General features: G+C 44.9%; 1 protein-coding gene and 1 long non-coding RNA gene across 2 annotated transcripts; one reads left to right on the top strand and one right to left on the bottom strand.

The window, feature by feature from the left end:
* Window positions 1-455: 455 nt before the first annotated feature.
* Window positions 456-2871, bottom strand: LOC122235482. Its single transcript, XR_006213565.1, has 3 exons — window positions 2791-2871; window positions 2416-2498; window positions 456-753 (listed from the first exon to the last, which is right to left on the bottom strand). It is a non-coding gene; the product is annotated as an uncharacterized LOC122235482 (long non-coding RNA).
* A 1851-nt stretch (window positions 2872-4722) lies between these two features.
* On the top strand, window positions 4723-26272 carry LOC102964354 (glycine receptor subunit alpha-4). Its single transcript, XM_007086431.3, has 9 exons — window positions 4723-4793; window positions 8220-8350; window positions 8634-8701; window positions 9353-9576; window positions 9715-9797; window positions 11298-11438; window positions 14753-14967; window positions 19792-19941; window positions 25927-26272. The coding sequence occupies exons 1-9, from the start codon at window positions 4723-4725 to the stop codon at window positions 26215-26217; spliced, it is 1374 nt and encodes a 457-aa protein (XP_007086493.3). The 3' UTR covers window positions 26218-26272.
* The last annotated feature ends 681 nt before the right edge of the window (window positions 26273-26953 follow it).

The raw sequence follows: 26953 nt of genomic DNA, 5'->3' as shown, positions 1-26953 counted from the left end.
AAGAAAGGCTAATATTTGAAACATCAGACTTAAACCAGGCAGTCTCCAAAGGCCTTAGGAGAGCACAGAATGTGCCTGACACGTCTGCCATTTTGTTCTTCTTCCTTCCTCTGGATGAATCGAGGACTGTGAAACTCCCAGCACTGCTACTACCTGCATACAGTATGCATGTCTTCTTGAGTCTGAGGGCCAAGGGGCTTCCCACCTCTGCTGGTAGTGCTCCCTCAGCACCAGAAGTTGAGCCTCCACTTTCGAGTAAACTGTCACATACGTGGAGGTTGAAAATGACCCTGAAAAGAAAAACTCACACACATCAAGAAGATGCAGCCTTGCTCCTTGGAGATCCAATTGGTACTTGTTAGCAGTTGTCCTGGTACTTGTTAGCAGATTTTTAAAAAGGTGTTTGTCTTTTATTTCACCCCACCACCACCAAAAAAAAAAAATCTTACCTCAGTGCTCCTGTGAAGTACCTAATTCTCTGCAAATTTCATCAGACAGGGGACAGATCTTGCCTTTTGAGGTATACCCCAGACCAGTTTGTACTTCAATAGGTTGGACAGGCAGTATGAGAGATTGGGTCCAGGAAGGTATGCAAAGTGATTCTCCAGCTTTCTCCCAAAAGTAAGTCCTAGAAATCACTGAGTTAACCAAATAATATGCTGTCCTCCAGAATGAGGTTTCAGGAAGTCTGCTTGTCAGGAGGGGGCAATTGCCATTTTCTTTGCATCGGGCTGAAATGTGATAGACTCTTTCCTGGAATGAAACATTTATGAAAATGTGCTTAATCAATTTTTAGCAGCTCAGTAATTTTGTCATAATGAAATATCTTTCATCCTGAAAAACACTTTGCCTATTGTAGCCTCTATACAACCCCAACATTGGGGCCAATGTGGCCATCAATTGCAAAACAGGAAAATGGTGTGATACATTTTGGAACATGGAGAATCATATCCATCATAGTTTGATAATAAGAAGAGAAAGGGGATATACAGCAAAGCTGAAAACAACTTTGTACCCTTCCCAGGCCAGAAATTGCTGAGGTCATCTGCAGAGAGTGTGGCTTCCTGTTGGCACAGGAACTCTTAAATAGGCATCTCCTCTGCCTCTTGTCAATTCCTAGGAGAAATTACCCAGTTCTTTGCCACCTCTCCATCCCTTCTCCTCCCAAAAACTTTGCTTCCAGAACCTTAGGAAAGCTGTACCCCTTCATCATGCCAGCCAGACATTTGGTCATCGCTACAGCCTCTCATAAGAAAGGATCTGTCTTCCCAACAAGCTGACCCTACTATGCTGTCACCACTCAAGGATCCCTCAGGGCCCACAGAAGGTGAGATCAAGACAGTGCACCAGTCCCAAGGGGCTTATGACTTCCATTAGCCAAGAATTCCAGATGACTGAGTAAGAGGCCACAGGCCTAAGGGGCAAGGGAATAAAAACCACTTCCTCATTTCTCCTTATTACCATTACTTCATGCTGGCCCTCTCTCTGAGTGTCAAACTTATCATTCTTGCCTGACAAAGATGCACAGGCACTGGGTTCAGGGAAGCATCTCTGAGTTCCCAGGATGCATCTTTTAACAAATGTACACTATTTGCCTATAATGTGCCATGCTCTGGACTGGGCCCCAGGGAGTTGGTGGATAATATGTCTCTGCCCTCAGGGAGCTCACAGTACAGCAGGGGAGAGAAGTTAGTAAGCAGACAACTATAATGAAGTATGATGGGTGCTGTGAAGGGGGAAGGCCAGGGTCCTATGGGAACACATTGGAGGGTCTTCAAACCCAGACTTGAAGGGGGTGGTGGCACTTCAAGAAGTCTTTCTTGGTGGGCCTGGGTGGCTCAGTCGGTTGAGCATCTGACTCTTGATATCGACTTAGGTGATGATCACAGGATTGTGGGATTGAGCCTTCAGCTCCTCACTGAGCATAGAGCCTGCTTAAGATTCTCTCTCTCTCTCTCTCTCTCTCTCTCTCTCTCCCCCCCTTTCTCCCCTCTCCCCTGCTCTGTCTCTGTCTCTGTCTCTCTGTCTCTCTCTCTCTCTCTGTCTCTCTCTCTCTGAGATAAAAAAAAAAAACTAGGGGTGCCTGGGTGGCTCAGTCAGTTAAACATCCGACTTTGGCTCAGGTCATGACCTCACAGTTTGTGAGTTCGAGCCCTGGGTCAGGCTCTGAGCTGAGAACTCAGAGCCTGGAGCCTGCTTCAGATTCTGTGTCTCCTTCTCTCTCTGCCCCCCAACCCATGTTCTCTCTCTCTCTCTCTCTCAAAAATAAACAAACATTACCAAAAAATGTTTTTAATTAAAAATTAAAAATTAAAAAAGAAGTCTTTCTTGAGAAAGTGACAATAACACTTAGTTTACAGGAATAAGTAAGAGAGGCAGGAAGAGTGCTTTGGTAGAGAGAACATGTGAAAATACCTGGAAGCTGGAGAGATGGTGACTCTAGACACATCAGTGGGTCAAGCAGAGTGACCAGATCATGCAGAACCTTGAACTTCAGCCTGAGATCAATAGGGAACAGTTGAGGCAGGGGAAATGACATGATTAGGTTTGGCACAAGGAGTGCATTACACAGAGAAGACAAGTGCCTCTCCACACCCACACTTGCCCTTAGATGCTTAATCAGGAGCTCTGCCAGGAGAGGTTCTGGAAGATTTTCTTCCCACCTGCGCTTGTGCCTGCAGAGTGGGCACTGTGATGCTTACCAGAAATGAGGAGGGAGGGTGAGCAGGTGAAAGGACTGCTACAAATGTTTTTAGGAAAATTAATACTTTGTTTGTTGTACTTACTGACCATATAAATGTTAGTTGCAGCTTGTAATGTCTCTAGTCCCAATTCCAAAAGCCCAATCCCCTCCATCAACATTTCAGTGTGTACTGTTCAAAATGATCTTCTTTCCATGTAATTTGTGATTAAAAAATTCCTCCTGTGAATAATAACACAGCCAAAGGGAGATGCAGTGCAAGTTCTATGCATTATTACCTTGTCATCATAACTCCCTCTAACAACCCAACGGGCCCTTAGAAGAGCTTGCAATCCCCAAAACCCCTTTCTGGTGATGCTGGGGGGGTTGCTGCAGTCAGCTCTGGGATCCCTGTAAAGTGGCACTGACCGTCCCCCTGTATGCACTCAGAACTCAGCAGAACTGGTATGAGAGTTTCCATTGAAGAAGATGAAAACACTTGGCTTCTTACTGTTGTGATTTAGAAGAGAGTAAGAGAATGGAGATAACAGGGAGGTTGAGAGAGAAACAGGGAATGGAGAGAAAGTGAGGGCCAAAGAAGAGGGAGAAGACAGACTCAAAAGGTGAGACACAGAGAAGAAACCAGGAGGGAGGTGGAGATAAAGAGAGGCTAGATGGAGGAAAACATCAGGGAAAAGGAGGAAGAGAGTAGAGGAAAAGAGAGAGGGAGACACACTGGAGGAAGTCTCAGTGCAATTGAGCTGCTGCTCAGGAAAGTTGGGGGAAGGGTCTGGCAAGAGATGTGTTGCTGCTAAAGCACCTGGATGCTGCAAGCAAATGGGCAGAGGCCAGGGAGAAGATAGACCCACTCTCCCTGCCTCTCTTTCCCATTCAGGGCTGGGTCACCAGATCATTGCTCTCAGCTGCTTTTCCTCCTCTGAAGCTTGCAAAGCTTACTGTTTTCCAGGCCTGCTCTGGCCCTGCCAGGGACACCTATCTCTTCCCACAGCCAAGCTGGGCTGGGGGAAGGGTATCAGGTAAAGAGAGTTTCCAAGAGTTATGGAGGGCTGGCCAAGCTCACCAGAGACAACCTGAGGGAAGAAAGCAGTCAGGGAAAAGGATATGAAACCGCAAGGATGAAGGAGATGGGACAGGCAGACAGACAGATGGACAGACAGGCAGGGAGAACAATATGAGGAAGATTCCAAGGTTCCTCTGTATCATCCATGTCCTGTGTCTCCATCCAGAGGGTTGAGGAAAAGCCAACCCTGCCCTTGGCCTCCCTGTGACCTGCTCTCAAACCTGAAGCTGTCAGCTTGAGAAAACCCAATGCCTCTGCCTAAACCCTCTCAGGTCTTTTTCCCCCTTACAAAAATCAGGATGTTACAGCTCAGTCCCAGCTTAGCTCCAGGCTATAAGGGACACTGCTGGGGAGCTGAGAGCAGGGCAGCCTGCATGCATTCCTCCAGCTGGAGAGTTAGAAGCTGGACAGAACACCTCCAGCCCTCTCCAAGCGGCAGCAGAGGCAGCCCAAGGTCCTCCCCAACACACGACACTCTCTGAACCCCACTCCAGCTGCCAGACGACTGTGCCTTTAAATTGATGCTTTAGGAGGGTGCACCTAGGGGGAGGTGGGAGGGAGGGCAACATCTCCCTACCAGTCGCCCTCCTTCCTTCCCTCCAAGACACTCCAGGGTTTGGTGAGTGCTGCCCAAAGAGAATCTCCTTCGGCTCCCTGGCAGGCAGGCAGGCAGGCTGAGGCCCTCCGGAGCCCCTGGGCAAGCCAGAGCAGGAGCTGGTAGGGTTATCCAAATCAGGATCATTTCCAGGGGGAATAGTTCTGGCCCCTGACTGGTAACGGCAGGACAGAGAAGAGAGCAGAAGAGGAGGGAGAGTGCACAACTCCTAGCCTGACCCCACAGGCTCCATGTGAGCAGACCAAGTTGGAGGAAGGCTCTGTACTTTCTGCAGCATTCCCCTTGCTGGGATATCACACCTACCTTGGCAGCCAGGCTGAGAAAGAGCTCCAGGTTCCTTGCGGAATGACAACTCTTGTTCCTGCGACCCTCTCCTTCCTTCTCCTCTGGACCCTGCCAGGGCAAGTCCTCCTCAGGTGAGCTGAGTCGGAGTGAGAAGAAGGTGCATGCAAACACTGGCTGGGGGCAGCAAGGGCTTCTGGCACAGTTTCCTCTAAGTTTACAAAAAAGCTTACAGTCTGGAGGGCTCCAGGGAAGGACACTCTCCCCCCAACCAGGACTTGGGAGGCTTTTGTGAGGAATGCCAAGGCCCCAGAGCTGGTGGGAAGGCTTCTGTATGGGTGAGATCTTTCTGGGCCTGGGTATGGGCTGGGTATATGAGCCCCAGAACAGAGGTCATCTGTCCTGCCATCCTTTCCTGTCTCCCTACTAGTATGGCCACACACTGCTCAAATTCCTAAAAATGACACCAATGTCTGTCAGCTGCCCACCAAATAGGCTTCAAAGTAGCAGGGATTTGCTCTAAACCATATAAGAATGAAGCTGAGCTGAGCAAACCTTGTCCCTCTGCAGTCACCCTGCCTGTGCACATGTGGCTGCTTGCTGTCCCTGAAGGGGCACTAAGTGAAAATCATTTTCTGGGCTTGAGGGCAAGACATGCTTTCAGCTTCCTGTAAATGTACTCCTACCCATTCCCACTTTCTCATGAGACCAGGAGCCAGTCTAGGTGGACAGGGTGAGTTGAGGAGGAAAGATAGCTGTGGTTTGGGCTGAACTGGTCATAAGAAGGGGGCCTCCTGAGGTGAAGAGGGCCAGGTGCCACGGTAATAACCTCCTCCTCCTCCACTTAATTCAAGGAGCACACTAGGACTGCTTGTCTCTGAGGAGCCTCCTGCCTCACTGCTTATAGATACATTGGCTGGCAGGCAGGCAGGGATGTGATATGTGTGGGGCAAAAAACTTCCTAAGAGTGAAAAATAGCCCAGAGTAGAATGGCAGCTCAGCTGCAGTTGGTAGGAGGATGCAGGCAGAAGGGGGCACATGGTGGAGCTCATTGGCCTTCCTAGAGGGGAGGCTGCCTCAAGGCCCAAGCTTTAGTGGCAGCATTCCCACTTGGACAATTAGAGCAAGGCAAGACCTTAGGAAGTCTTGAGTCTAAGCCTTTCATTGTACATATAGAAACTTGAGTCCTAGAGAGGGGAGTGACCTGTCCAAGGTCACTCAGGCACCACCCAGGAGCAGAATCAGAGCTCTTCCCCTACCCCACCCCAGAAGCTTGCATGAGAAAAAAAAATTAGTTCTGGAACTATTGGGAGAGGTGACCTGAGAGTGGGGCCGAAGATGCTGGCGAGGGTCTGGCTGCTCCATGTACAGGACAATGTGGCCTCCCAGCAGGCAGGTGGCAGGTGGCCAGCAGCAGCACGTGGCCAGCATGGACATCCTGTAGTGAAGCCACAGATTTCTGCTTGCTCCAGCACCACCGCCAGCCTCCTTGGGTTTTCAGAGCATGCTTAAGCCACCTGCTCTGGCAGCCCCTGTTTGTGGCCTCAGTGGTCTCTGTTCCCAGAGTAAGGGCTTCCTTTGCTCAGGGGATTCAAAGAGGCAGGAGTCTAGGACATCAGGGTGTGGCTTCCACTGATCTTCCCCCACTCTGGTTCCTTGGCAGCCCACCCTGGGCTGCTTGCATCATTGCATAGTGGTAGATGGACTTCGTTTTGAAGTCAATAGCTCTAGGTTAGAATCTTGGCTTTACCATTTACTAGCTGTATGATCATGAATAAGTCACTTTATCTTGCTGATCCTCAGTCTCCTCATATATACAAGGGGGATAATAATAACCTTTATCTGAGAGCACTGATGTGAGAACTAAACTAGATAAGGTGAGTAACGCATGTAGCATGATGCCTTAGCTATTTTTCTTATTTTACTGATCACAGTGCATATGATCTATATGGCCTAGCATGGTGCACAGATGATGTACCAGGGTCTGTTGGCTCAAAGAGAATTAGACCCAGAAGGACAGTAGTCACCCTGCCTCCCAACCACAGAGTGTGGCAATAGTAGTGGCTGTGAGAGAGCTAACTCTTGTGGCTAGCACAATGATGATGGCAGGATGCAGCAGGAGGGCTAGGCCCAGCCAGGAGTCCAACCTGAGTTTGGCCCTGAGCCCTACCTTGGCCCTCAAGGCTGAGCTCCTGGTCCCTAGTCTAGCTGTTGGCTGGTAAGCAGACAAGAAGGCATGTGGAAGGAGTTTTGCTGCTCTTAGAAGGAAACTTGTCAGGGGAGAAGGGGCCCAGCCTCTAGGTTAGGCCAAAGCACACTGGTCCTTTCCTCAAAATCAAGCTGTTAGGGGGAAAAGATGGAAATTGACCTTTTTGGCATAGCCATCCTTCTGGGAGCCCTTCTCATGCTTCTAGAGACCTGCTACCTCACCTGTTTTGTTGCCAAAGAGAGTTTATATGCCTGAAGCTTCCCCAAGCATTAATTGAAATCCAGCTCAAAACATAGCTTCCTGTTGGACTAAACACCAGAAGCCAAGTCTCTCTCTCTCTAGAAGCTAGGTGAAGCTAGGTCCCTAGATCCTGAGTGGCTTAGCATGAAGGCTAAGCAACTAAAACCAACTCTCAGTGATGCAAATTGTCCCTGACTCCTTCCCATCCTTGGCTAAGCCAAAACATTGCAGCAAACATGCTATTTCCAGTGAGTTGTCACTCTTCAAAACACCTTCAGAAAGAGAATACTAGATTAGGCCTCAACCCCTTGGGTTTGAGCCCTGATCCTGTCACTCACCAACTTTGAGACTTTAGGGTAGGCCACTCCTCTTTTGGTTTGTGTCTTTATTAGATTCCATATATAAATGAGATCACACGGTATTTGTCTGTCTTTGTCTGACTTTTTTCACCTAGCATAATCCCCTCAAGATCCATGTTGTTACAAATGGCAGAACTTCCTTCTTTTTACAGCTGAATAATATTCTGTTGTGTGTGTGTGTACATATATATATGTGTGTGTATGCGTGTGTGTATGTGTGTGTGTGTGTGTGTATACCATTTATCCATTTATTTGTTGATGGACACTTAGATTGTTTCCATATCTTGACTATTATAAATAGTGCTACAATAAACACAAGGGTACATATATCTTTTTGAATTAGTGTTTTAATTTTCTTTGTATATATTCCCAGAAGTGTAATTGCTAGATTATATGGTCATTCTAGTTTTACTTTTTTGAGGAATCTCCATAATATTTTCTATAGTGGCTGTTCCAATCCCACACGTCACTTTTCTCATCTGTCTTCACCCTCACTATACTGAGAATTGTGAGGGTAAAAAGATCTCATATATGTGAAAGCACTTTTTTAGGACTAACTATTGAGCTGCAGTGTTGGCTTATGGAGGTTTCTGTTCTCCTCATTTTGCAAATAGGTACCCAGACACCCATGTTCTCCTATCCTCCTGCCTGATGGAGAGACCAGCCAGAGGTGTGTAGGGACAGGAAAGTAGAGGGTCTGTGATAAATGTAGAATACAACTGGCCTCAGACTTCTTTATCTATCCTGTCCAGAGTGGCCTTGGCAAAAGAGGAAGTCAATTCTGGGACCAAAGGGCCCCAACCTATGTCCCCCTCTGATTTCCTGGACAAGCTTATGGGACGAACATCAGGATATGATGCCAGAATTCGACCCAATTTTAAAGGTAAGAATCATTCATCCTACAAAAACCCTTTCTTCCCCACTCTTCTTTGGAGTGCACTGCCATGCCACCCCTATTGTCTGCCCCAAGAAGAGGAGGCTGGGGGCACAGGGCTAGCTCTTACAGTTCAGAAGGAGTGTCCCCTCCCTAGTGCCCATGGGTCTGTGTAGCTGGCACTGCCTTCTCCCAGAAGTGCCTTGGCCTTAAGCTCAGGGAGGGAGTCCTAGAACATGCTTCCAGACTCCTGGAATGCTCTGCCAATATGGCTGTGTTTTGCCACCTTTAGGCCCACCTGTGAACGTGACTTGCAACATCTTCATCAACAGTTTTGGCTCTGTCACTGAGACTACTATGGTAAGGAGTCTCTTTGTTCCCTGCTTCCATTCTGTGTGAATGGAAGAAACCCACCAGATACCGAACCTTTCCTCCCTCTGCCTTCCTCTCCCTGTTTCATGATCATGGCTAAAGCCATGGGATGTCTGAAGTTGGTCACTGGGAGATATATTTCTCTAGCCTGGGGTTCAGTGGCTAAAGGCAGACTAGCCTAAGGAGCAGATGGCCAATCATGGGAGGTAGCTTGGTACAGAGCACAGTCTTTGGAATCAGACAAAACCCATGTTCAAATCCTGACTCTACCATCTAATAGCTGTGTGACAGGTTACTTAAATCTCTCATTTCAGTTTCCTCATCTGTAAAATGGGGATCATAACAGTACCCTCCTCACAGTGTTGGTGTAAGATTTAAATGAGATGATGCATATAAATAAAGCACTTAGCAGAGAGCCCGGCACATAGTAAGTGCTTAATAAATGTCTTTTCCCTTCCCATCTTTGCCATATCAGGCCAAAGCAGGATCCTTATCCAGTGGAAAATGTCCACTGCCCCTGAGATATGCTCCCAGCATTTCCTCCTCATGACCCTCGTGCCCATGACCCTCCTGCCCCTGCCCATGCTGGGTCCCTGGAATAACACTGCCTCTGAAGGGCCCATATGTGCACCCTCCCAGGACTACCGGGTGAATGTCTTCTTGCGGCAACAGTGGAATGACCCACGCTTAGCCTATGGAGAATATCCTGATGACTCTTTGGACCTTGATCCCTCCATGCTAGACTCTATCTGGAAGCCAGACCTGTTCTTTGCCAATGAGAAAGGGGCCAGTTTCCATGAGGTGACCACAGACAACAAGTTACTGCGCATCTTCAAGAACGGGAATGTGCTCTACAGCATCAGGTGCACCTGGTGGATGCCCAGGAAAGTTTGGGTCAAGGGGAAGAAACCAGATGGAGGCTGAGGGGTGGAAAGAGGGTCCCCTGTGTTGTACTTGGCCGCAGTAAGCTGATGTCACTTCTTTTGTACTGTCCCTACCAGGCTGACCCTCATTTTGTCCTGCCCAATGGACCTCAAGAACTTCCCCATGGATATCCAGACCTGCACGATGCAGCTGGAGAGCTGTAAGTGTCTCTAGAGAGTCACAGAGCAAGGCCTGGAATATCAGGTAGTTAACCCCATCCCATGATATTCTAGACAAGAAAAGGGCAACCCAGAGTGGGGACTTACCCTTACACACAATCAGTTGTTGGCACAGATGAGACTAGGAGCCAGGACCCACTAACACCCAACCCAATGTGTTTTTCCATCCTCACACTGTTTACTGGTTTGGCTATTCCACAGGGCTGGGGAATGGGAAGGTAACAGCTTTACATACAAATGTGCTTGTGTTGGTTGTGGGGTAAGTATTTTAAAGATACTTTCTCTGCCAAAAGATATTCCCTCTCACAGTGCCTGGAGTAATTCTACCTTTACTCGCCCTGAGTTAAGACATTCAAGATGCCTATAAAAATGCCAGAGATGGTAGAGGGGGTACTGAACCCTGATTGCTCATAAACAAAGATAACTTGTAGAGAACCAGAAGAGGACAATTCTAGGCATAGGACAGTGCCAAGAGTGTCAAGGTGAGCCAAGGGCTAGTCTGTGGCAGGGGTGCCAGCTTGTAGGGGCTGCCCCAATTGCAGAGAAGTCAAAGGATGACAAGGCTGGACCATCACCTATATGCAGTCCTTGGCCATCTCCTGTGAGATCAATACATATGCATTCAATTCTCAGAGAAGAAGGCTTCTCAGACTGCTTCCAGCATATAATAACAATGATGGGTAGAATGTGGTCAGCTCTTTAGAGTTCAAACCACTTTCACATCCTGGTTCTTATTACCCCCTCACAACTGTGAATAGTACGTAGAGCATTTTACCAAAAGGGAAATGACTTGCCCAAAGTCACACGGCTACTCTGAGTCAAGGCTCTACATTGGATATCTGTGGGCCTCGGTGTTTCTTCTTCCAATTCTACCTGACATGTGTGAACACAGTCAAATATATGGCAGGAGCCTTTACAAACTGCTAGCTGTGAGCAACTTGGCATGTTCAGATGTTAACTCTCAATATCTGCCCCAGTTCAGGGCCCTGGCTAGGAGTCTGTGGTATGCACATTGTCCCATGCATGACTTGCAGGGTACAAATAGTCTTTCCTCCCTGGGGTGAAGTGGCAGAAGGCCTAGTTCTGAGGCTGGTTCAGTTCAAGACATGTGGTCAGTACACATCCTTACTCCACTGGATTTGAGACATGTCAGGAGGTTCCTAGCTGGGTTCCTTGACATCTTTCCAACCCTTTTGACCTGCTTTATAGGTCTGCCAGAATAATTTCTCTCTGGGACTTTCTAAAGCTTGAGAACTAGATAGAAAGGAGTCTGAAATCTTTTTTCTTTACCTACTTAGGTTAGGCCCATAAGACAATTGACCAAGTACCCTCTTCAGAAAGGTTTCCCTTTCTAAGATGAGCAAGAAGCTCCTAAAACCCAGGCCTTACCTCCTCATCTGTTCTTTCTGCTGGTTCTAACCCTCTCCCTACCCCACCCAGCACCACACTCTGCAGCCCTCTGCCATCTCTGTCACTTTTAGTTGGCTACACCATGAATGACCTCGTGTTTGAGTGGCTGGAAGATGCTCCTGCTGTCCAAGTGGCTGAGGGGCTGACTCTGCCCCAGTTTATCTTACGGGATGAGAAGGATCTAGGCTACTGTACCAAGCATTACAACACAGGTAAAAACCAGGATCTTTACTGGCTGTAAGCCACAGAAGGGCCTCCAGAGGGAGGAAAGGGAACAAGGAAGCCAGCTTTTATTGAAAGACCACTCTGTGCCAAATGTGCTAAGTGCTTCATATGCCTTATCTCATTATGGTAGGAATTTTGAGCCCCGTTTTTCAGAAAGGGAAGACTAAGATTCTAAGAAGTTAAATCAACTTTCCAAGTCATATACCTAGAAAATGGCTGATTGAGAGTTCAAATCCAGTTCTAACTCCAAAGCCCATATTTTTGTCCCTATCACATGCTGCAGAGTAGATGGACCTGTGCCAGTGAGTGACAGTAGTGTCCCACCTGTCCTGGGGCTAACTTTGTATAGAAAGTGGAGAATCTACATCTGACGGTAGCCAATGGCTCTGCTGAACCAGGAAGTAATAGGCTTCAGGGCACTGGCAGGCTTAACATCCACGCCTCATACTCAGCCACCATCAACCAACTCTTGAACTGGCTTGTTTTCCCAGATGTGAAATGTGGGCCAGGAAGTGGAGAAAAGTTGCTTTTCCAGCTTGAGCATCTGCTCCCTGCAGCTTCCCTAAGAACTACTTGTTCCTCAGTTGCCCTGGAAATTTGGCTACAAAGTGCTATGAACCTGAGGTAGAGGCTAGAGGCTAAAGAAGGGAAATCCTTGGGGCACCTTGGTGGCTCAGTCAGTTGAGCATCAAGCTCTTGATTTCAGCTCAGGTCATGATCTCACAGTTTCATGAGTTTGAGCCCCACATTGGGCTCTGTACTGACAGCGCAGAGCCTACTTGGGATTTTCCTTCTCTGTCTGCCCTTCCCCCGTTCACACTCTCCCCGCCTCTTTCAAAATAAATAAACTTTATCTTAAAAAATGGAGGTAGATCCTTCTATGGTGTACTGACACGCTTTGGGTACCACCTTATGAATATGTGTGTTTGTGTATGTAGGGGTGTGGGAAGTGGAGATAGGAACAAACCATTGAATTTAGAAAATGCTCATGGGAGTGGAAATCAGTAGAACTTGTATTGGGGAGAAAACTGGCAATTTGTATATAGGTCAGTGGTTTTCAAACTTCAGTCTGCATTATATTTCCCTACGGAGCCTGTTAAAATGTTGATTCCTGAGCTCTGCCTATCAGAGATTCTTATTATATGCACTTGGAGTGATGCCCAGAAATCTGTATTTAAAAAAAATTATGTTTATTTATTTCTGAGACAAAGAGACAGAGCATGAGTGGGGGAGGGGCAGAAAGAGAGGGAGACACAGAATCAGAAGCAGGCTCCAGGCTCTGAGCTGTCAGCACAAAGCCCTACGTGGAGCTTGAACTCACAAACTGTGAGACCATAACCTGAGCCAAAGTCGGTAGCTCAACCGACTGAGCCACCCAGGCGCCCCAGAAATCTGCATTTGAACAAGCATCTTGAGGCTTCTGATGCATACGTTGAGAGGCATACTTTGAGAAACTTTAAAAGTTATTTTTTTCCTTATATATTGATCTAGGAATCCCACTTCTCGGAATTTATTAGAAGGAAATATTCCAAAATACCACATTGACTTTAGACCCCAAGAGGGTTCCTGGGTCACTGCTTATACAGCAAAGAAATTAGGACTGTTCTAAATATCCACCAACATGACAGAGGTTAAGTAAATTACACAGTGCATCTGTTTGGTGGAATATTATCCAGATGTTTAAAAGGATGCTTGCAAGATTCTTATATCAACATGGAAAGTACAAGTGGAAAAGGCTAAGATTCAAAGTTGTATACACAGAATCATTATATTGTGGTAAAAGAAACAAACCAAAAGCATGTGTTTAAAAATCCTGGAAGGAATTATCACTAAATATTTCTAAAGTAATGTGATACAGTAGATAAAAGCAACAACTTTGGAGTAATATAGAGCTGAGTTGGAATTCTGATTCTACCATTTACTATTGGGTGCCTTCAAGAAAACATAACTTAATCTCTTTGAGCCTCAGTATCCCTATATGTAAAACTGGAAATAATAATTTTACCTGCCCCAAAGAGTTGCTATGAAATTTTAATGAGATAAACTATATAAAATCAGGGCACTTAGTAGGGGCTTGATAAATGTGAGCTTATAAATATTATTATTTTTCTCTACTTCTCACTTCTTTCCTATACTAAATAAGTATTAATTTTTTAATTAAAAATAAAACTACCATTACCAAAACTAGATAAATAGATAGATAGATAGATAGATAGATAGAAAAAATGAAGGAAGGAAAGAAAATATGGATACCTAACAAAGACATGTCATAGCAAAAGTCTGGGGTGGGGTGGACTCTGGGAAAAATAGGAGGTCACAGCATCACATAGCCATAATCAGTCATTGATGAAGTTACTAGCCTTGAGGAATCAGGCCTGATAAGAGCAAACCTAGTCCAGAATAAAATAGCAATATACACATCCCTTGCTTTTTGCTTTGGTTATCCTAAGCCTCTGCTGCTGGGAGAAGCTCTGAGCTAGTGTTTTCGTAGCCTCAGGGCATGGGAAGCAGGGTAAAGTGAAGATGGCTGGCAGAGGAGGCAGAGCATTGGTACATGTGCTTTGGACTAATGCACTTTTTATTGGTGGGATAGAATGCTGCTGCCTGATGCTCTCTGGGCACCTGCTGCCTGCTATCCAGAGCTGATGTCTATTGGACACTGTTTCCAGATAGTTCCTATCCAGCTCTTCCCACTTGCTTAAGATACAGACAGTGTTTATTTCAGTGAATTGTTGTTGCTAGAGAGCATCTGGGGTACCAGCAAGCTCAAGCAAGGCTGCTGAGACTTGGGCAGAGTTTAAGCTCATTGCTTTGTTAATAATGACGATAGCACCAACTACTCATGTGCTTAACACCCCAAATACGTTACCTAATTTAATTCCTACAATGATGGAGTTGATATTGTTGTTACTCTGTTTTATAGGCGAGGAAACTGAAGGTAAATTAGCTTGGGTGCTTTGCCTGAGGTCACACAGTATGTGGAAGGTTCAGAATTCAAACCAAGGCAGTCTGGCTCTGGAATCCTTCTGTGCTTAATCCTCTTGCTGTGTGGTCACAGGGAAGGCCCTCTTCTGGAAACTAGTGCTTGGACCAAGAGGCCAAGTCTTTGATGGCTGCTCTGACAGCTTCCTTAGAACAAACTTCTGGTGCTCCTTGGGACTATTTTTGAAAGGCTCATTTATTTGCCCAGCTGAGGCTCCCAGAGGCTGACCTATAGAGATAGGGATGCCCTAGTCCTGCCTCTCAGGCTCAGCTGCAGGCTGGGAACCTGAGGCCTGATACCTCACCTCTTTCCTTACAGGGAAATTCACCTGCATCGAGGTAAAGTTTCACCTGGAAAGGCAGATGGGCTACTATCTGATTCAGATGTACATCCTCAGCCTACTCATCGTTATCCTGTCCTGGGTCTCCTTCTGGATCAACATGGATGCCGCCCCTGCTCGTGTGGGCCTAGGAATCACCACTGTGCTCACCATGACAACTCAGAGCTCTGGCTCCCGGGCATCTTTGCCTAAGGTGAAGAGACATGCAAGAGAACTTGCTTGCCATAGTCACATTCATAGTCCTGTTCCCTTCTGATCACTATTTGCCTTGGATTTAAGGTAGAGGAGAGCCATTGAACAAGAGCATGTGGCCGGAGTTTTCTCTTCCCCTACAACATACTGCTAATGATATTGCTAAAGATGTGGAAGATGAGGTTGTGGGTGTTGTCTGGGTAGGGACTGAGCAGACAGTGCTTGACTTACTCTGACTCTTATCTGGAAATACTAGCATGTCCAAAATCAAAAGACCTTTAGCAAGTAGAAAGTCCCACTCCCTCATAGTACAGATGAGATGAATAAAGCCCAGCGAGATAGAATAAACCTTCTCAAGGTCATGTCCCATAAGAAACAAAAAAATATATAAGGATTTTAAACCAACATCTGTCTCTTACTATGTCAGAAGTTGGACACTATTATAAAGAGCTCTAGAGACAACGTCCATTCTTTTGGGGTGAGAACATTTTGAGGTAGCAAATGGCAGTTAAAGTCAGTGGACTCTGAACATTTGTGGCCTGGTGATGCTTTGATTACACAAAGAGATTTGTGCTCATGAAACTGGGCCCAGGTTCTTCCTGCCTTATGTCTCCATGTAGGGAATTAAGAGGTTACCTCAATGTCCTTACAGTCAGCAAGATTCTGAGAAATCAGGGAACAAACTGATTCATTCATTCAGTAAATATTTATTGAGCATGTACTATGTACCAGGCACTGTTCTAGGCCATGGAAAAATATAGGAAGCAAAAGCAACACAGTTACTTGTGGAACTTACTGTGAACATAGTCCCTCTCATTTTGATTTGATGGGAACCAGGCCCTGTGATCTCCCATCTCCCAGTGCTTATTCCTAAGAAGACGTTTACAGGGAACTTAAACAGGGTGTAATCTCAGCATCCATGGTGAATTTACAAACTTGCCATGGGATTGGTGTAGTGGTTAAGAGTAGGAGATTGGAGGCAGGAAGATTTGGGTTTAAGTTCCACCCTCATCATTTACCAATGGTATTCTTAGGTAAATTCCTTAACCTCTCAGTCTCTTTACCTGGGACACAGGAATAATAATATTACCTCTTCCATAAGGTTATTGAAAGAAATAAATAAGATAATGTATTAACACAGACAAAAGTGTTTGGCACCTAGTAACCACTCAATAAATGTTTGTTTATTGTTAAAATTGTTAGGTGTTAAGTGGAAAGAATGTAGTGGTGGACCTGGGGCTAAAGCAGCTGGTGATGCTCCCAATTATCTTTGAGTTTCTGGAAAACCTTTGAGGTAACCAAAGTCCTCTAGTGATAAACAGTGACAAAGTTCAGATTAGGATCAAGTGTTTCAGGGGAAGTTGTCAGAAAGTATTTCCTATAAATGTATTTCCTAAATGGACAGGGATATTGAAAAGGCTCTGAGAGACAGACGGGGTTTAAGCAAGGATGAAAGGGCCAGGTGGGGCTGTGATGGCTGTGTTGTGGTAGTAGACTTGTAGGAAAACCAGAGACAGAAAAGTAGTTCAGACCTTAGAAACCTGCCCTGGTTTATTGCAGCTGCCATGCAAGGAGATTCTTCTCTGACCTGCAGGGAGGTTGCAATTAGTGCCTTATTCTTGCCAAGATAACCTCCTTTTCTAGTCCCCTCCTGTGAGCAAGCACAATCTGTCTGCTCCTAGGAATCACTTAGTTTCCTCATTTGGAAAAAAAAAATGGACTTTGTTAGAGGGCTGTTTGTTTGCAGTATTTTGTGCCTTCTCATCATATTTTGATGACCTTTTTGTGGTCTCATTGACCAGTAAGCAAAATATGTAGGCATTCACCCCCAAAGTAAATAGACTCATTGGCCAGCCCACAAAGTAAGGGACTAAGTCAGGGAGCTTCTGTTCACTCTTGAGTTTGTGCGATGTTAGATTTGGGGAGACCCCTAAGGAAAGAGGTGGGATAAAGTCAGGGGCTTCTGAAAAGGTCAGTAATTTCACTCCCAATACAACTCTAGTGTCCAGGATGAGAGAAGCAGAAGCTCACTTGTATGGAATTCAGCTGGCATGGCCATTCCTCATGCTCCCAGGAAACCACACTTTCTTTGCCTTTTTGGGGGCTCCCAAAGGCACTGATCACAGTCTCTTTGCCTGCTCTCAGTCTACATAGCTCTGGGTGGCTCAGACCAGGACAGAGGGCTAAATGGAAGTTTCTGCCAGAGACTGACAGAATTGACCTAAAGTTGCAGCAGGGAGGAGGGACCCAATTTTCTTGAGAAACTGTGATCTAAATGGCCCACTACTTCTGGGGCAGGTTTTAGTGAAGAGGGCCAAGAAAGCAAGCAGAAGCCAGCAGAGACAAATACACTGCTAAACCATCCACCTGTCCATCCATTCATTTACAAAATAATTGCTATGTGCCAGGCACTCAGCTAGGCCCTGAGGATAGAATAATGAACATAGTAGAAACAGTCTCTGCCATCAGAGAACTCACAATCTATTGAAGGAAATGGCCAGGTATATTTGATGGATGCTAAGAATGTGTAGGTAACCTGGGCACATATAGCAGGGGCAACCAAACCATACTGAGATGATTATGGAAGGCTTACCAGAGAATGTCATATATAAAGTGAACATTTAAAAGTTATCGAGGTTGGGGTACCTGGTTGGCTCAGTTGGTGGAGCATGTGACTCTTGATCTCAGGGTTGTGAGTTCAAGCCCCATGTTGGATATAGAGATTACTTAAAAAGAAAGTGGTTTTTTTAAAGCAATAGGTAAATGAGAAACACAGAGAGATTGTCTCCTTGGGAAACTACTGAAAAAATTTATCATGGGAGAGTCACAGATTACAAGAGGCAAGATGAGGCTGAAGAAGTAGGCAAGGGGCTAAATGTCATGCTAAGGGGAGCATAAACTGTATTGTAAAAATAATGGAGAGCCATGAAGTTTGTAAGCAGAGGAATGATATAATTAGGTTTACATTTTGAAAACAAAACTCTAGCTGCTGTCTGGAAAACATATTGTAGGTGGCAAGCATAGATGCAGGGAGACCATTTAAGAAAGTGTGGAGTCATTCAGATGAGCTAGGATAGTGAGTGGATGGATTCCACAGATATTTAAGGTGTATTATTGACACACTATTGTTAATAAGACTTCATTCCTGTGGCTTGAGGTGTCCTTTCTTTTGATGGTCCAAAGCCCTTCATGGACCTCCCTTGTCATTACCTTATTATGGATTTTCATAGCACTTACTTGACATCCCTGGGGACACAGTGGGACTGGGAGATGGTGAATGAAATAGGATGCCCTCTTAATAGGTGGCAAAGTGGAAACCCCAAGGGATGCTTAATCAGGGTTGCCTTAGTGGAATTGTCTTAAAAGAGAGCAGGTTTTCTCAACCTTAGCACTATTGACCTTATAATTGTTGTGTGTATGTATGTTTATGTGTGGGGGGCGGGGGAGGAGTCCTGTGCATTATAGTATGTTTAGCAGTATCCCTGGCCTCTACCCACTAGATGCCAGTAGCAACCCTTCCCCAAATTGTGCAACTAAAAATATCTCTAAACATTGCCAAATGCGACTCAGGTGAAGATGCGGGGGGGGGGGGGGGGGTGGCATCACAAGAACCACTACGGTAGAAGGTTTATCCAGTGAGACCTGCTCCTTACCTGGGGCCTGTAGCACTCTCACTGCCCAAAATAGCTGGTAAAAGAGGTTGTCTGTCATGAATCCTACTCCAACTGGGGAGTCCCATGAGGTGGGCTCAGCAGCTCAAAACTATGTAGGGGGTCCATCTGGTTGAAGAGGTGAAAGGACTTCATAAACCTAAGTTCTGTACCTCTCCTGGCCCCACTCAGCCAAAACCCCATTCCAGGAGAGGTAAATGTTCAATCTTCACAAGGGAAATGGAAGAAAAAAGTACTTAAAAGGCTTCCAAGGCAGGTAGTGAGAGGAGAGCACTAAGAACCAGATAGGTAAATGCCAACAGCACCTTGAAATTAAAGAAGTGTCTATAGCTGGGGGTTGAGTGGCATTCCCTTGGGCCACCGAGCTCAATTCTTTAGGAGGGCCTCTCTTTTTTTATTATTATTTTTTATATTAAATATAATTTATTGTCAAATTGGTTTGCATACAACATCCAGTGCTCATCCCAACAGGTGTGGCAGGTCCTCTCATAAAGAGCAGAAGAAAAAAACACACAGGGTTAAGAGAATAATGGGGGTAGAGGAGGGAAAGGAAGGAATTCCTAGTCTGATATTGAGACTGCAGCCTCGATGAATAGCAGTGACGCTGAATTGAAAGCCCAGAACCCCCAAATCCTAGTGCCAACTTCTCACTGAGTAATCTTGGCTAAGACTTTTCCTCTTTAGGCCTCAAGTGTCCTCACACGTCTCACACGGGAATAACAAACCGTGCCCAATTTCCATCAGAGCTGTGAGAACCCTAGGAGATTAACAGAGGGCAAACAAAAGCAGTGTTCATGTTCATTGCTGTTTATTGAAAGAAGAGAATCAGAAGAAGATAATAATGAAAAGAATAATAAACAGGAACAGAAGCAGAAGTGAGAAAGGAATAAAAGAAAGTAAAAGAAGTGTAGGGAGGAAAGGGAGATGGAAGTGGAGGGTGGAGAGTGCAGAGAAGTAAAGGATGATGGGTAGCCCGATCTCTTTCACAAGGGCCTTCAGGCAATGGGACATATTGTGGAAAGCTTCTTTAAAAACCAGGAGAAATTCAGGATAAAACTGAAGAATAGCAGGCAGTTGATATGGGCTGGCAAACAACTGGATAGACCATGGAAGGGCTCCAAGAAGGTTGACTGTTCTGTTGGTTGATGTTGCAGGTGTCCTACGTGAAGGCAATCGACATCTGGATGGCTGTGTGCCTGCTCTTTGTGTTCGCTGCCCTGCTGGAGTACGCTGCTGTCAATTTTGTCTCCCGTCAGCATAAGGAATTCATGCGACTTCGAAGAAGGCAGAGGCGCCAATGTATGGTAAATATAACTAGAGTGGGGCCCACTTCCTTTCTCCTTTGAACTCCTTCCTCCCTACTACTCCTCCCACAAACCAAGACCCAACATAGTGCTATAAGGTCTAGACAGGCAGTCAGGAACCCTGGATTCTAGTCCTAGGCTGGTCACAGATAAGCTAAGTATTTTAACCTCTTTGATTCCATTTTTTTATCTGTCCAATGAGACGTTAATCCCTGTAAGAGCAGTCTAGTAGAGTGACTAAGAGCATGGACATACAGGGGTGCCTGGCTGGCTCAGTCAGAAAAGCATGTGACTCTCGGGGCACCTGGGTGGCTCAATCAGTTGAGCATCTTACTCTTGGTTTTGGCTGGGTCATGACCTCACAGTTCGTGGGTTCAAGCCCCAAATCGGGCTCTGTAATGCTCTGGTTTCTCTTCAAATCGCATAAATCTTTCGCCTTTTACCAAATCGGGCTCTGTGCTGACAGTGCAGAGCCTACTTGGGATTCTCTCTCCCTCTCTCTGCCCCTCCCCTGCTCTCACTGTCTGTCTCTCTTTTAAAAAAAAGCATGTGACTCTTGATATCAGGATCATGAGTTCAAGCCTCACATTGGGTATAGGGATCACTTAAAAATAAAATGTTTTTTAAAAAAGCTATCAAGGTAAATGAGAGACACAGAGATATTGTCTCCTTGGGAAACTACTGAAATAATTTATCACGGGATAAATTAAAAAAAAAAGAGCATGAAACAGTGCCTTGCACATAGTAAACACTGAAAAAAATGTTAGCTAGTATTAGAACCATGTCAATTTAGTCAATATGAGATTACTTTGAGAATTAGTAATGGTTTTCCCTGGCTCTCCCCTCACCCAGGAGGAAGGTACCCCAGGTTGCCATACATTGATTGGTGGTTAAGAATTCAAGAGTCTGGCATTGGGGCCTTTCTAGGGAAGCATTATAAGAGGGTCCCCATAGCTAAGCTGGAATTGAAAACCACTACTTGCCTCTTCTGGCTGTTGGATTTCTTCACCTTGATCTTCATTGGGTGCATCAGAGTTGTTGGGTGTATCAGAGTTGTTGGGTGTGAGGTGTTGTTCTCCCTCACTCTTGTTTGTTAACCCCATTTCTTCTACAGCAGAATGATCACCCAGGGGAAATAGAGATCTTGTGACCCTGACAACAGAGGCAGTTTGCCCCTCCCCATTGCCCAGACAATGGGTGCTAGGTATGTTGTCATGACAACAGAGGTTCCTGGGCCACTTTCACAGAAGCAAGTGCTCAATTATGTGCAAAGCCAAAAGCCTTTGCTGAGCTACATACTGGCGGCCTAATAATCAGAGTTCTGGTCTATCTTGAGCTCTGACTCCTTGTTTTCTGCCCAATTTGGAGGATTTAAAGCCAGAGAATATACACATATGACCTCTTAGGGGAGAGAAAATGATCTGATCCCACTGGCTGTAGCCTATTGGGGCCACTCCAGCACTAAGATTTTCTCTCTTCCAAATACCCCACCTCCCACCTCAGTTGCTTCTGGAGTGCCCAACCATATGTCCACACTAAAAATATCTTTAAAAGCCAACTCCTGGATCTCATGTCCCTAGCTAAGATCCCTTTCTGCTGAAAGCAGGGCTCCTGTTTCATCTATTGGTTTGTCAGAATTCATCAGTTCTTGCCTGGACTTTAGTCAGGCTGAGAAACATGCCCTCTAGTGGATTGATCCACAACTGCATCTCCTTGAGTAGAACTCCTTCAGGAGGCTTAAAACCTTTCCTATCGCATGCTGAATGTTAGAAAAATAATATATAGACTTGACAGAAGGGAAAGAAAAGAGTGCTCCCTTGTCTAAGGTAACTGTCACTATCCCCTCTTTATCTGTGTCAAACCTGCCTTCAGCTACCAAAATCTTATCTTTATAGGGGTTTTAATCTTGATGCCTTCTCAATGCCTACCTGCTGCCAAACAGTTCCAGTGTCCTTTTGCCAGCTAAATTGCCTTTGTGAGTGTCCTAGCAACAGAGTACTGCTGCAATTACTGTAGAACTACCCCAGGTTGACACTAGTCCCACCTCCTTCCCTGCACCTCTCCAGCCCCCAACTGCCCACAGCCTATCCCTTCCTGGTCATATATATGTTGATCCTGACATCATAATGGAGTCTGTCATAACCAGTGCTCAATTATTACAAAGTTATAACTACGGCCTGGGCCCCACTTAGGCTCCTGAATCCTGCCAAAAAGTGGGCTGGGCTTATTACTAATATAAATAAAACCTGAAAATCAAAACCTGTGCCATTAGCCCATGTCCCTTTTTGTGTTTCCTAAAGCCATTACCATTGCAGTGGAACTGTAGCAGGAATCCTGGAGGCCACTGAGCTGGCAGGAAAAGTTTATGCAGAGTTAATCTATTTCCAGAACCTCTCTCTGGGCTGTGCTGTTCCAGCTAGAAAAGCAGGAGTCTTTGGTCTGAGAGGAGCCTCTTAGGGGAGGGGAGAGCAACCATATGATTTTCAGGGAGCCCTTAGCCAAGAGGAAGTTAGGAGTATTTTAGGAGCCAGCCAGCTGTTCATCCAGCTCCAGGCTTAATCATGTTCTCTAATCTCTCCTCAACCACCCATCTCCACTGCATGGTGGCCTTTTTTCATGTCACTGTCTAAAATAGTTTAATTTCTTTTCCATACATTTCTGCTTTGTCTTCCCAGTTAGGCTATGAGCTTCACAGGGAAGGGTCTGACTCTCTTTTTTTACAACCTCACCAGGCCTTAGCACTAGGCTCTGGACACAGCAACCATGTTACCTATTCTACCAACCTTTGCAGGCTCATTGGAGAGGGCAGTATTTCAAGCTAAACAGAGAGGAGGCCTTGCCATTATCAGCAGAATAACTTGAGAAATGGAAGAAATTTCAAAATACTGCCAAGTCCTCTCAGGGGCTTGGTCCCAGAACCCTGCTTGCCTCTCTCCTTCTGCCAGCACTTCCCCCCACTCTCCAATCTCTTCTTTTCATTCACTTCAATACATATTACTAAATACCTATCACTCTTTCCCATCTCCACACCTTACCTCTCACATTGTTCATTCCTTCCCCAACTTGGTTTTGGAATATCTTTACTCTCTAGCACCCAGCTGTCCTCCCCTATAGATACCTGCAACAAAAATATTCTATTTCAATAGCCATGGAAGCCACTAAGTGGTGTTTATGTCTCCATTGTCCCTCCCCCCTCCCCAAACACACCTCAGAATTTGGCTTAAATAGATAATACTCTTATCCAAGACCCCAACCCTTGGATTTCAGACCACTTATCTTTGTCACCAACTGCAAGTGGTACAATATGTTAAAATCAAAAAGAGTCAAGGGCAGCTTACTCTAGAGGTCATATATTTTGTCCCATGAGGGATAGCTTTTTTTCAGCCTGGTAAATTTTTTCCAAATAATTCCCTTTAGATTTACTATGATTTACTATGATTGGAGAAAAGAAGTAAATGAATCTATAGAAACAGAAAACGGCAGTTGGATTCAACTTTCTTTTTCAGAGTCTTTGGCAAACATATTCCATACTTTTATCCTCTAGCTGAGGAGCTGAGAAGCTGAGGAGATAAGAATGAGCAGTGGGGAACTAGGGGTGTGAGGGACCCTGAAATGGAAAGCAAAAGAGAAAATTTTTTTTCCTCTCTCATGTTTAAATTACTTGAAAGATATTTTGTTTACCTCTGGTTCTTCATTTCCAAAATGGGTCCAACACAAATGCCATGTAGGAAAAGTATAAAAATGAACTAGAAAATACAGGTGAGGTGAGACACGGCCTTTGGTGAAAGGTTATGGAAGTAACTTTGAGCAGACAGCTAAGGCAGCCCTACTGCCACTCAGGGTCAAAGCAAAGCCACAGTAGTGAATTGCCTCTGGCCTACACATATACAACTCTCTTCACAGAGATTGGCAAAATCAAAGATTGGGTGGCAAAGCTCTCTGGTTGGCAGACTTATATTCTTCCCTATGCCAAAAGTGCCAATTTTTTTAGAGGCTGAAGGGCATCAGGCCATTGTGCATGGGTGGGATAAGGAATAATCATTTTTTCTGCCAAGCACTTTGTAACTGAGTAAGACTCTCTTCTGAGTAGACTCTTCAGTTTGAGACGCTAAGAGGATGCCAGCTTCATGAGAACAAAGCCATTCCCTGTCTTATATTCTGAAGCATATGTCTCATCAGTCCATTCATTCATTCAACTAATATCTACTGGGTGCCTACTGGATACCAGGCACCATGCTAGGTACACGGCAGTGAACAAGACCAATGCCCTTCCCAAGGTCTGTCCTATGAGCCCACAGGAAACAGAGAAAGAGATGGAATCTGTTGGTAAATATCTGGCCTGAACTTGCCCATTCCTGATGCCCAGCGACAGACTCAGCCTTCTAGTGAAGTAATAATCAAGGGCTACTGGGACCCACAACACCAATATCTCACCTATGAAGCCACTTTTCAGTGTGTTACCATAGCTGCAAAGGTCCCATTATAAAGACCCTATGATGTCCTTCTAACTATACAATGTGTTTAAAACCTACTTTATCCACATTATATATATATATATATATATATATATATATATATATATATGTATATATGTATATATATATATACACATATATATACACCTATATACATGTATATATATACATATATAAATATACAGATATATGGCATATCAATTCAGTATACGTATACACTATTCTGTTTTAGCACTAAATGTCCTGAGTCTTAGGAAGCCCCCAGTCCTAGGCAAACCAAGGAGGTAGTAGGTATCATCCCACAAGGGGGCATTTCACTTTAGGTGATTTCTTAGATAGCTGAAGCTTTTACTCCTATAAACATCAACACTTGCAAAAATTGTAACCATCTTTGAATGAAGTATTTTTAGGTTCTAGTGTGTACTTAGCTGTCCTCTATTTTCCAGACTGTGAACCATCATTTATAATGGCAGTGTGTGCTTTAGAAGTAGACAAAATTAGGTGTGTCTGGGTTGTATATAAGCTAAGAGTAAATAGGCTGTGAGTAGGGGCCTGTAGGGCTCTCATATGAGTAAAACTCTCTCTATTGATAGCTCAGGGTCTTTGGTCCTTTCTCTTTTTATTTCTATGTCTCCTTCTTTATATCTCTCCCTCTCCCTCTTCCTCTATCTCTATCTTTCCCTTTATCTCTCTTTCTGTCCTTACTTACCTCACTTTCCAACTATTATAGCTACTTAAGGTTATCCGCTGACTATTGGATAAATGAACTTTGTGTAGCTGCTACATTATTTAATGCTGATATAAAATTTATTTCCCCAATGCTAATGTGTTCATCATAATGCATATATTCTACATAAATGTAATATGTATTGGGTAATAAATGTTACCCTAGATGTACTGACCCCTTTGTCAAAATCTGCTGAGTTGCAGAGAAGCACATGTATCTGCAATAGAGTAATCAGCTTTACTGTAACTTGAATGACCAACGAGGTTATTTAAAACTTTTGGAATTTTCAGCTTTGAATGGAGATAAACAATTTTTTAAAAGATACTACATAGAAGGAGAATTAATCCTGAAGCTTTTGAAAGTCATTAAAGTCAAGTTCACCAAGTCTAAATATCTTAACTGTGCATTCTAAAGGTTTTATTGTTCTGTTTATTCTGTTGATCACCAGTCAGAGATAACTTGGCATTGAGATATCTTTCTCACAGTGGGTTTGCACTTCGCTGGGTTTTAGATGGCTTTAAATGATGTTATGCAATTTAAAAAGGCATCTTGGGGTTTATCTGCCAACGGAATCATAAAATATACCATATGTACCATGAATAGCTGCTGAGCATACATCTATCTCATGAGTTTTGTGACCATAAAAAGCATGCAGTGGTCCTGTGTACCAAGTTACCTGTCTGCATAGCATCACCTATGAGATATTTCTGTGTGGCCTGGTCTCTATTCCTCTGCCTTAGAGCTATAACCTCAAATTCTGTCTTTTCTGCCATGTAATTTCAGGAGGAAGATATCATCCAAGAATGTCACTTCTATTTCCGTGGCTATGGCCTAGGCCACTGCCTGCAGGCAAAGGATGGAGGTCCAAAGGAGAGTTCTGACATTTATACCCCCCAACCTCCAGCCCCTCTTCTAAGGGAGGGAGAAACCATGAAGAAACTTTACGTGGAGCAAGCCAAGAGGATTGACACCATCTCCCGGGCTGTCTTCCCTTTCACTTTCCTCATCTTCAACATCTTCTACTGGGTTGTCTATAAAGTCCTACGGTCAGAAGATATCCACCAGGCACTGTGAATAGGGTACGGCTAAGGGCTAGAAAGTCCAGCTGTTGTCTTCCTGCTTCTTCCTGTGTGAGATTCCCCCTCCATTGGATTCCATCAGGAGCTTGGAGAGTTCATTTCTGGAACCTCAACAGCCAATCCCAAAGCTATGCATGTCTACACTGCATGGTGCCAGTGGTGGCTGTACTTAGAAAGAGGGCTTATCTGCTCGAATCCGGTTATTCTCCATGCTATCCCATTTCTCATGAGAGTAAGGTTTGGCCATATTTCTGAGTCCAGGATGACCTTTTTCCCTTGCTGGAGCCTGTTTTCCAATTCTCCAGTGGAGAATTTTCAGATCATTGCTACTATATTCTGGCATTTGTTATCTTAACCTGCATCTTTCTTCATGCTGTTACCTCCCACCCAGAGCCTGGCCTTTGCTCTGTCCTCTGTCCCTCCTACCACAGGCTCAAATAGGCAGTCTTTTTCATCCACAAGTGCTGCCTTTTGTGACACAGTCAGTTGTCCTTGACTATGGGAAGAAGGCAAGGTGACAGGTTCCCTACCTCTCAGCAAGGTGGGAACAGTCATGGGCTGCACTGAGGTAGGGTATTGCTATATTACTCAACAGAGAGGTCTTCAAATCTCCTAGGATGTTCAACACTGTCAGAAATGTGGTCAGGAATCTTAGACTCTCATAAAATCCACCCTTCCAGATTCATCTGAACTTCCAGGTCTCAGAAATATTTGTTTTATTCCCTAACTAG

Source organism: Panthera tigris, chromosome X (assembly GCF_018350195.1).
Source record: "Panthera tigris isolate Pti1 chromosome X, P.tigris_Pti1_mat1.1, whole genome shotgun sequence".
Lineage (NCBI taxonomy): Eukaryota > Metazoa > Chordata > Mammalia > Carnivora > Felidae > Panthera > Panthera tigris.
The sequence above is the reverse complement of the archived record's forward strand: the minus strand, read 5'-3'. Positions and strand labels throughout refer to the sequence as shown.

What these genes read in the sequence shown, in the direction of transcription:
- LOC102964354 (XM_007086431.3), top strand. Translation starts at nt 4,723, where the DNA reads ATGACAACTCTTGTTCCTGCGACCCTCTCCTTCCTTCTCCTCTGGACC. An exon ending in CTGTCACTGAGACTACTATG is followed by an intron (nt 8,702 to 9,352) that starts GTAAGGAGTCTC and finishes GCACCCTCCCAG; the next exon opens with GACTACCGGGTGAATGTCTT. An exon ending in CCCGGGCATCTTTGCCTAAG is followed by an intron (nt 14,968 to 19,791) that starts GTGAAGAGACAT and finishes TTGATGTTGCAG; the next exon opens with GTGTCCTACGTGAAGGCAAT.